This window comes from Eschrichtius robustus, chromosome 8 (genome assembly GCF_028021215.1).
Source record: "Eschrichtius robustus isolate mEscRob2 chromosome 8, mEscRob2.pri, whole genome shotgun sequence".
NCBI lineage: Eukaryota > Metazoa > Chordata > Mammalia > Artiodactyla > Eschrichtiidae > Eschrichtius > Eschrichtius robustus.
This window is the reverse complement of record NC_090831.1, coordinates 53503751-53515122: the sequence shown is the minus strand read 5'-3', so window position 1 is coordinate 53515122 and position 11372 is coordinate 53503751. Positions and strand designations below refer to the sequence as shown.

Genomic DNA, 11372 nt, shown 5'->3' with positions numbered 1-11372 from the left:
ATGGTCGAATAGAGAAGACAATTTTGGCAGCAAGAATGAATCCAATAATGGCAAGGATCGTTATTAGAGAAAGTTGTAGTCAGTTAAGAGGGAGCTGACAAATGTCTAGATTGAGCAGTATAAATACAGAGAAAGGGACAAAGCACAGCATTATTTACATTGGTTGAGAAAAACATATTTTTTCAATTGATGTATAACATTGTATTAGTTTTAGGTGTACACTGTAATGATTTCATATATGTATATATTGAAAAATGATTACCACAATAAATTTAGTCAACTTTCATAATCTCACATAGTTAATAAATTTTTTTCCATGTAATGAGATCTTTTAAGATCTACTCTCTTAGCAACTTTCAGATACACATTAGATTTCATAATATATTTTTGTCTGAATTGCCCTTACATACCACAGGGTTTTTTTCTGGTCAAACAGAGAAGACGTACACCCATGCTGTCTTTTCAAAACAGGTTTTCTCCTCTGTCTTCCCTCTCCACTCCCTCAGATAACCGAAAAGAATTTATTTCTGTGTGCATTTGTTGACTGCCGTCCTGAAAACATAATCCACTAATTTACTCAATTGCTTTTTACCACTGTGAGTTTAGAGCCCAGTGCTATGTCATTAAACAAATCAAATTATTTATGTTTCATCCTAAAAGGTGAAGACAAAGTTATGTTTTTGTGTAGCCTGCTCAGCGTACTTTCATTTTGTTCATATGTAAAAATAATAGTTTTGTGAAATAATCATTGGCTATTGGAATCTTCTTTGTTAGGAAAATGTTTTTTATATAGTAATGGACTTATGGATCATCTCTGTGTCTGTGAAGAGGAAGGCAGCAAAGCATGGTATAAGAAGCCGGGACGTTTCCAGGGAACATTGGTAAAGAGATATTATTTATCATCACAGTATGTTTTCTATTCTAATATTTACTCTTGTATATGAAATATTTAACGATTACAGGAGAGTAAAATGTCCATCAGGTAGCTAGCACGCTTATCCACAGTTAAAAAGTAGACATTGAAGCAGGAAAGGGAAAGTACTTTTCTTGCTTTTAATTCTTTGCTAAGTTTATTTTCATCTGTTTATGCTTACGGAGTGGGTTTTTTTTAACTTTTTTATTTTGAGATACTTGCAGATCATATACAATTTTAAGAAAAATATACAGACAGGCCCTATGTACCCTTTTTCCAGTTTCCCCCAGTGGTAACATGTGACAAGATGAGTACAATACGACCACAGGATATTGACATTGATACAGTGAAGATACAGACAATTCCATCACCGCAAGGATCCTTCCTATTTCCCTTTTATAGCTACATCCACTTCTTAACTCCTGGCAATCACTAATCTGTTTTCTATTAATATAATTTTGTCACTTTAAGAATGTTACATAAATGAAATAACATAGAACATTTTGGGTTTGGCACTTTTTGCTTAATTATCTGAAGATTCATTCAAGTTGTTTAATGTATCAATAGTTTGTTCCTTTTTATTACTCACTAGTATTACATGGTATGGATGTACCACAGTTTGTTTTCTGAGTGGTTTCCAGTTTTTGGCTCTGAATAAAACTGCTACATACACTCATTCACAGGTTTTTGTGTGAAAGTAAGTGTAAGAAAAAACCGCTCACGGTTTTTCTCTCTGAACACTCTACTTAGAACACTTCTGAACCGATATGTGGGGTTTTTCCCCATACCAAGCAACTCTCCAGGGGACACAAACTGGGTATTCTACAATTTAACTCAATTCTGACACCATCTACCTGGAGTTAGTGTCAGGTCCCACAGGACTGTTCCCACTTCAGATGCCACTCCCAAGTCCAGGTTGACACCTGTGTTTCTGACTGACTGGCTGTAAATCAGAGGTTCCCAAGGTCTCCTTCTTGGGTTCAGTAATTTGCTAGAAGAGCTCACAGAACTCAGGAAAACAGTTTACTTACTAGATTACTAGTTTATTATGAAAGGTTACAACTCAGGAACAGCCAGGTAGAAGAGATGCACAGGGCAAGACTTGGGGGAAGGGCTGTGGAGCTTCCATGTCCTCTCCAGATGTGTCACTCTCCCAGCACCTCCCTGTGTTCACCAACCTGGAAGCTTCCAAATGCCATTCTTTAGAGATTTTTATGGAGGCTTCATTACATAGACACGATTGATCAAATCACTGGCCCTTGGTGACTGACTAAACCTCCAGTTCTGCCTCCCTTCCCAGAGCCCCTGAGGTTGGGGACTGGGGTAGGGTGGGGAGGGTGGGACTAAAAGTTCCAGCCTTCTAGTCAAGTGGTTGGTTCCTCCTGGCAACCAGCCCCCATCCTTTGGTTCTCTAGGGCCTTTCCAAAAATCACCTCATTAACATAAACTTAGGTGTGGTTGAAAGAGGCTTGTTGTGAATAACAAAAGACACTACTTTCACCTCTTATCCTCTGGAGCTATTTCAGGACTGGAACAAAAGACCAAAAATTATCAACAAAAGATGCTTCCTTTGCTCTGTATTAATTAGGAAATTATAAGAGTTTTGGAGCTGTGTGCCAGGAACCATGGATTAAGGCCAAAATGTATATTTCTTATTATTAATCATAATATCACTGTTAAGTCTTCATTTCTCTGGGGTAAATGTCCATGGGTGCAGTTGTTGGGTCATATAGTAGTTGCATGTTTAGGGTTTAAGAAACTGCCAACCTGTTTATGAGACTGGTAGGACCATTTTACATTCCCAGTGGCAATGTATGACTGATGTAACGTCTCCACAATCTCACTAGCATTTGGTGTTGTCACTATTTTTATTTTAGCAATTATGATAGGTGTGTAGTAATATCTCATTGTGGTTTTAATTTACATTTCCCTAGTGGTTAGTGATGTTGAAAACCTATTCATATGTTTATCAGCCATCAGTATATCCTCTTCAGTGAAATGGCTCTTCATGTCTTTTGCCCATTTTCTAATTGAACTGTTTGTATTTTTACTGTTAAGTTTTAAATGCTCCTTATACTATCTAGATACGAGTCCTTTGTTGAAGATGTGATTACTAAACATTCTTTCTCACTCTAACTTCCCTTCTTATACTCTTAAACAGGGTCTTTCATGGAGTAAAAGTTATTCATTTTGATGAATTTTGTCAATTTGTCAATTTTTTCTTTATAGGTCATGCTTTTGGTGTCAAAATCTAATCTAAGAACTCTTTATTTACCCAAAGATCTGAAGATTTTTCTCCTGTTTTTAAAGTCCTTGATCCATTTTGAGTCATTCTTATATAATGTATGGGTTTGAGGTTGAAGTTTGATCCTTTTTGTTTGTTTTAGCATGTGTTTGTCCAGTTGCGTTTGTTGAAAAGGCTATCTTTCCTCCATTAAGATGCCTTTGCACATTGTCAGAAATCACTTGGGCATATCGTGTGGATCTACTTCTAGGTTGTTTATTCTGTAACATTTGTCTGTTACCTACATCAGTACCACACGGTCTTAGCGTAGCTATAGAGTAAGTCCTGAAATCAGGTAAACTGATTCCTCCCGCTTTATTCTTATTTTTCTTTTTGAAAGTTGTTTTAGCTATTTCCAAAGTTTCTTTGTCTTTGCCTATAAATTTTAGAATAATCTTGTATATACCTACAAAAAATCTTGATGAGATTTTTATAGGAATTGTGTTAAACCTGTATGTCTTATTTGGAGAGAAATGACATCTTTACTGTGTTGAGTGTTCCAGTCTGTTTTTTTTTCTAGATATAATTGACATACAGCACTGTATAAGTCTAAGGTGTACAGCATAATGATTTGACTTACATACATCATGAAATGATTTCCAGAATAATCACCATCCATCATCTCACAGATACAAAATTAAAGAAATAGAAAAAACATTTTTTGTGATGAGAACTCTTAGGATTTACTCTGTTAACAACTTCAGTGTATAACATACAGCCGTGTTCATTATCTTTATCATGTTGTACATCATTTATTAGTACTTATTTATCTTATAACTGGAAGTTTGTACCTTTTGGCCTTCATCCAATTCTCCCTTCCCCCCACCCCCCAACTCTGGTAACCACAAATCTCATCTCTTTTTTATGAGTTTGTTTTTGAAGTATAATTAACCTACAATACTATGTTCCTGTTACACAACATAGTGATTTGATATATTTCTATGCATATCAAAATGATTACCATGATAATTCTAGTTACTGTATGTCACCATGTAAAAATATTACATAGTTATTGACTGTATTCCTCACAAGATACATTTCATCCCCTTGAATCCTTTACTTTGTAACTGGAAGTTTATACCTCCTAATCTCCCTTACCTATTTCTTTCCTCTCTCTCCTCCCCCTCCCCTCTGGCAACCACCTGTTTGTTCTCTGTATCTATAACTCTGTTTCTGTTTTGTTGTGTTTGTTCATTTGTTTTGTTTTTTTAGATTCCACATATAAGGGAAATGATACGGTATTTGTCTTTCTCTGTCTAACTTATTTCAATTAGCATAACACCCTCTAGGTCCATCCATGTTGTCACACATGGCAACATTTCATTCTTTTCGATAGCTGAGTAATAGTCCATTATCTATCTGTCTATCGACCTATCAATAGATAGATAGGTATCTATATCTATATCTCACATTTTCTGTATCCATTCATCTGTTTACGTTGCTTTCATATCTTGGTTATTGTAAATAATGCTTCAGTGAACATAGGGTGCATATACCTTTTTGAATTAGTATTTTTGTTTTCTTTGTATACATACCCATGAGTGGAATTGCTGGGTCATATGGTACTTCTGTTTAAAGTTTTTTTTTTTTTTTTTTTTTAAGATTTAATCCTTTTAAATTATTTATTTATTTATTTATTTATTTATAGCTGTGTTGGGTCTTCGTTTCTGTGGGAGGGCTTTCTCTAGTTATGGCAAGCGGGGGCCACTCTTCATCGCGGTGCGCGGGCCTCTCACTATCGCGGCCTCTCTTGTTGCGGAGCACAGCCTCCAGACGCGCAGGCTCAGTAATTGTGGCTCACGGGCCCAGTTGCTCCGTGGCATGTGGGATCTTCCCAGACCAGGGCTCGAACCCGTGTGCCCTGTATTGGCAGGCAGATTCTCAACCACTGCGCCACCAAGGAAGCCCTGTTTAAAGTTTTTTGACGAAACTTCATACTGTTTTCCATTGTGGCTGCACTAATTTACATTCCCACCAACAGTGCATAAGAGTTCCCTTTTCTCCACATCCTTGCCAACACTTGTTATTTGTTGTCTTTTGGATAATAGCCATTTATACAGGTGTGAGGTGATATCTCATCGTGGTTTTGATTGGCATTTCCCTGATGATTAGTGATGGTGAGCATCTTTTCATGTGCCTGTTGGCCATCTGTATGTCTTCTTTGGAAAAATATCTGTTTAGATTCTCTGCCAATTTTTTAAATCAGGTTTTTTTGGTTTTTTTGATGTTCACTTCTATAAGTTCTTTGTATATTTTGGGTATTCACCACCTGTTGGATATATCATTTGCAAATATTTTCTCCGGTTCAGTGGGTAGCCTTTTCGTCTTGTTGATAGTTTTCTTTGCTGTTCAAAATCTTTTTAGTTTGATGTAGTCCCATTTGTTTGTTTTTCCTTTTGTTTCCCTTGCCTGAGGAGACATATCCAAAAAAATATTGCAAAGACCAGTGTTGAAGAGCATACTGCCTATGTTTTCTTCTTCTTTTTAAAAAATTATTTATTTATTTTATTTATTTTGGCTGCACCAGGTCTTAGTTGCGGTACGCGGGATCTTCGTTGCGGCATGTGGGATCTTTAGTTGTGGCATGTGGACTCTTAGTTGCGGCATGTGGGCTTCTTAGTTGTGGCATGCAGACTTCTTAGTTGTGGCATGGGAACTCTTAGTTGCGGCATGCGTGTGGGATCTAGTTCCCTGACCAGAGATTGAACCCAGGCCCCCTGCATTGGGAGCACAGAGTCTTACCCACTGCACTACCAGGGAAGTCCCCTGCCTATGTTTTTTTCTATTAAGTTTTTTGGCTTCAGGTCTTAAGTTTAAGTCTAATCCATTTTGAATTTTTCTTTTTAATTAATTAATTTATTTTTAGCTGCGTTGAGTCTTCGTTGCTGCATGCGGGCTTTCTCTAGTTGCAGCGAGCGGGGGCTCCTCTTCGTTGTGGTGCATGGGCTTCTCACTTCTCATTGCGGTGGCTTCTCTTATTGTGGAGCACGGGCTCTAGGCGTATGGGTTTCAGTAGTTGTGGCAAGCAGGCTTAGTAGTTGTGGCTCGGGCTCTAGAGCGCAGGCTCAGTAGTTGTGGTACACGGGCTTTGTTGCTCCGTGGCATGTGGGATCTTCCTGGAGCAGGGATTGAACCCGTGTCCCCTGCATTGGCAGGCAGATTCTTAACCACTGTATCAGCAGGGAAGTCCTTGAATATTTTTTTGTGCATGGTGTGAGAGTAGTCCAGTTTGATTCTTTTGCATGTAGCTGTCCAGTTTTCCCAACACTGTTTATTGAAGAGGCTGTCTTTTCCCCATTGTATATTCTTGCCTCCTTTATTATAGATTAATTGCCCATATAAGTGTGGGTTCATTCCTGGGCTCTCTATTCTATTCCATTGATCTATGTGTCTGTTTTTGTGCCAGTACCATATTGTTTTGATTACTGTAGCCTTATAATATGTTTGGAATCGGGGACAATGATACCTCCAGCTTTGTTGTACTTTCTCAGGATTGTTTTGATGATTCAGGGTCTTTTGTGTTTCCATACAAATTTTTTTTTTTTAGTTTTTATTTATTTATTTATTTATTTATTTATTTATTTATTTATGGCTGTGTTGGGTCTTCGTTTCTGTGCGAGGGCTTTCTCTAGTTGCGGCAAGTGGGGGGTCACTCTTCATCGCGGTGCGTGGGCCTCTCACTGTCGCGGCCTCTCTTGCTGCAGAGCACAGGCTCCAGACGTGCAGGCTCAGTAGTTGTGGCTCACGGGCCTAGTTGCTCCGCGGCATGTGGGATCTTCCCAGCCCAGGGCTCGAACCCGTGTCCCCTGCATTGGCAGGCAGATTCTCAACCACTGCGCCACCAGGGAAGCCCTCCATACAAATTTTAGAATTATTTGTTCTAGTTCTGTGAAAAATGCCATTGGTATTTTGATAGGTATTGCATTGAATCTGTAGATTGCCTTCGGTAGTATGATCATTTTAACAGTGTTAATTCTTTTTTTTAAAATTTATTTTATTTATTTTTTATTTTGGGCTGCATTGGGTCTTCGTTGCTGTGCACGGGCTTTTTCTCTAGTTGCGGTGAGCGGAGGCTACTCTTCATTGCAGTGTGTGGGCTTCTCATTGCGGTGGCTTCTCTTTGTTGTGGAGCATGGGCTCTAGGTGCGCGGGCTTCAGTAGTTGTGGCTCATGGGCTCTAGAGCGCAGGCTCAGTAGTTGTGGCGAATGGGCTTAGTTGCTCCGTGGCATGTGGGATCTTTCTGGTCCAGGGATCGAACCCGTGTCCCCTGCGTTGGCAGGTGGATTGTTAACCACTGCGCCACCAGGGAAGTCCCAACAGTATTAATTCTTCCAATCCAAGAACATCTGTTTGTGTCATCTTCAATTTCTTATAATTTTCTGAGTTCAGTATTTTACCTCCTTAGATTTATCCCTAGATATTTTATCCTTTTTGATGTGATTGTGAATGGGATTATTTCCTTAATTTCCCTTTCTGATAGCTTGTTGTTAGTGTATAGAAATGCAACAGATTTCTGTATATTAATTTAGTATCTTGCAATTTTACCAAATTCATTGAGGAGCTCTAGTATTTTTCTGCTAGCATCTTTAGGATTTACTATGTATAGTATCATGTCATCTGCAAACAGTGACAGTTTTACTTCTTCCTTTCCAGTTTGGATTCCTTTTATTTTTCTCTTCTCTGACTGCTGTGGCTAGGACTTCCAAAACTATGTTGAATAAACTATAGTGAATAAAAGTAGTGAGAGTGGGCATCCTTGTCTTGTTCCTGATTTTAGAGGAAATGGTTTCCGCTTTTAACTGTTGAGTATGATGCTAGCTGTGGGCTTGTTGTATATGGCTTTTATTATGTTGAGGTATGTTCCCTCTATAACCATATGCCCACTTTGTTGAGAGTTTTTATCATGCATGAATGTTGAGTTTTTTCAGAAGCTTTTTCTGCATCTGTTGAGATGATCATATGGATTTTATTCTTCAGTTTGTTATTGTGGTGTATCATTGATTGATTTATGGATATTGAACCATCCTCGCATCCCTGGGATAAATCCCACTTGATCCTGGTGTATGATCCCTTTTGATCATTGCTTATCATATTGTTGAATTCGGTTTGCTCATACTTTACTGAGGATTTTTGCATCTATGTCATCAGTGATATTGGCCTGTCATTTTCTTTTTTGGTGTGATATCTTTGTCTGGTTTTGGTATCAGGGCAATGCTGGCCTCATAGAATGAGTTCAGAAGTGTTCCTTCCTGTGCAATTTTTTGGAATAGTTTTGGAAGGATAGGTGTTAAATTTTCTCTAAGTGTTTGGTAGAATTTACCTGCGAAGCCATCTGGTCCTGGACTTTTGTTTGTTGGGAGTTTTTAAATTACTGATTCAGTTTCATTACTGGCATTTCATCTGTTTGTATTTTCTATTTCTTCCTGGTTCATTGTTTGGAGAGTGTACATTTAGGAGTTTTTCCATTTTTTTCTTGGTCATCCGTTTTACTGGCATATAGTTGTTCATAGTAATCTATTATGATCCTCTGTATTTCTGCGGTGCCAGTTGTAAGATCCCATTTTGATTTATAGGTTTTTGTGTATATATTCCTTTGCTGAGGCTTTCTAATTTTTCATTAGTTTCAGACATGTTTGTAAGTGATCATTCAATGATTCATATGTTGACTGTTTTAAAATCTTTGTCAGATAATTCTAATTTCTGTCAGTCTCAGTGTTGGTATCTATTTATTGTCTCTTTTCATTCAGTCTGACATCTTCCTGCTTATTTATTTGCCACGCTGTGCGGCTTGCGGGATCTTAGTTCCCCAACCAGGGATCAAACCCGGGCCCCTGGCAGTGAGAGTGCCAAGTCCTAACCGCTGGACCGCCAGGGAATTCCCTCTTCCTGCTTCTTAAAATGACAAGTGATTTTTTTTTTTTTTTACTGAAACCAGGAAATTTTGAGTATTATGTTATGCAACTTTGAATCTCATTTAAACATTCTATTTAATTGGCCTTTTTGACACTGTTAACTCAGAGGAAGAGGGGTGCCACCCTGTTATGTCTGGGCAGAACTGGAAGTCCAGGTTCCTCACTCAGCCTCCACTGACACATAGAATGTGGGGGAGGGCTCTTTGCTGTTGGACAGTATGGTCTGAATGTTTGTGTCCCCCGCAAATTCATATGCTGAAATCCTTATGCCTGATGCAGTTGTTTTAGGAGGTGGAGCCTTTGGGAGTTGATTAGGCCATGAGGGCAGAGACCTCATGAGATTAATGCCCTTAGTAAAGAGACCCCAGAGAGCTCCCTTGCCCCTTCTGCCTTGTGAGGACACAGTGAGAAGTCTGAGATCCAGAAGAGGACCCTCATTTGACCTTGCCAGCACCCTGATCTTGGACTTCCAGCCTTGAGAACTGTGAGAAATCAATTTATGTTGTTCATAAGCTATCCAGTCTGTGGTGTTTTGTTAAGCAGCCTCAACAGACTAAGACAGTGGGAGTGGAATTTCTGACTCCCCTTGTGATTTCCACTGCCACTGGTGGGGGGTAGTCTCATTACTGTCAGGTGATGGTAAAAGTCCTGACTCTCCACTACTCCTTCTCTGATACCACTGTAAGAACCCTTAGCCTATTCATCATTGTTATTTAAAAATCCCCAGTCCGATCCTTCCAAGATCTCTGCCATATCTGAATCTGGTTCTGATGCTTGGTTTGTTTCTTCAGACTATATTTTTTGCCTTTTAGCATGGTTTGTAATTCTTTTCGTTGAAAGCTGGACATGATGTATTTGGTTAAAAGACTGAGGTAGATAGACCTTTAATGTGAGCTTTAAGTTTATCTGGCTAGACATTAGGCTATGTTTACTTCTTGTTTTAGCTGTGTTGTCAGAGACTAAAATTTCCTCTACTGTCCTAGTTTTTGTCTTGCCTGTTGTCTTTGGGTTTTCCTGGAGACCCCTCGGATAGTAAAATAGTTTCCCTTGAGTGTAAGATTTTAAGGAGAATAGAGATTTGGGGCATATTTCAAAAATGGTTACTTTTCCCCTTACCCTGCTGGAAACAAGAGGGGATTTTTTTCTGATCCTAACAGTGAGAACATGGTAGGGCTCATGGAACTGAAAGTCATGAAAACATAAGGACCCTCCTACAGTAGCCCCCTCAGAGTTTTTGATTCTTGAGTTAGTCTACACTGAGCAATCTGTCAATTATAGTTTAAAGTTTTCCTATTGGTCCTGGTTCTGACTTTGGGCTTCTGCTCTAGTAAGCTGTGAGTGAGTCTCTGTATCTGTATGTCTGTCTCTCCAATGTTCAAGGCAGCAGTTTGACCTGTGACCTCAATTCTCTGATCAGTCTAAGAGGAGTTGTTGATTTTTCAGTTTGTTCAGGTTTTTTGTTGTGAGGACGGAAGTGACGACTTACAAGCTCTTTACATATGGGACCAGAAATCAGAATTCTTCTTTGGATTCATTTTGGTCATTGTCTTCTACTTTCTTGGGTGGAAACATGGATTATTGACTTTAAGCCTTTCTTTTCTCAACTCAGCATTTAAAGCCATAAATTTCCTTCAAAGCACTAAATTAGATGTGTTCCACAAATTTTGGTGTTGTGTTTCCATTATGAATCAGTTGAAATATTTTCTAATTTCCTTTGTAATTTTTTTTGCCATGGATTATTTAGAAGTCTAATATTCAATTTCCCAATAATTGGATTTTTTTCTAGATATCTTGTTGTTCCTGATTTCTAATTTAATTCCAATGTGGTCGAAGGAACATACTCTGTATGTTTTCAGATTTTTGAGATTTATTGAGTCTTGTGTAATGGCCCTACGTATGATCTGTCTTGGTGACTATTTTTAGTGCACTTTAAAACCTGTATTCTGCAGTTGTTGGGTATAGTGTTCTATAAACCATTAGGTCAGGGTGGCTGATGCTTCATTTAGATCTTCTGAATTCTTACAGATTTTTTAAATTATTCTCTGATAGAGGATGTAATAAACTTTAGTTATGATTGAGGATTTGTCTGTTTTGTTTTTTTAGTTCTGTCAGGTTTGCTTCGTGGGTTTTGAACCTCTCATTAGGAACATTCACTTGATATGTTTTCTGATACGTTTTTATTATAATGAAATCTCTTTATCACCAGTAATGTTCATTATCTTGAAGTCTTTTATCTGTATGTAATATAGCCACCTTTCAGCT

The 11372-nt window shown here is 38.4% G+C and overlaps 1 protein-coding gene across 2 annotated transcripts in view; it reads left to right on the top strand.

The window, feature by feature from the left end:
• The window catches only part of SLC25A40 (solute carrier family 25 member 40), a 50878-nt gene that overhangs the window by 22237 nt on the left and 17269 nt on the right, over positions 1-11372 (top strand). For both annotated transcript variants that reach the window (XM_068550489.1, XM_068550488.1), the window contains one exon: positions 775-881. In XM_068550489.1, the coding sequence (XP_068406590.1) occupies positions 775-881 (107 nt within the window). The remainder of the gene's footprint in view (positions 1-774; positions 882-11372) is intronic.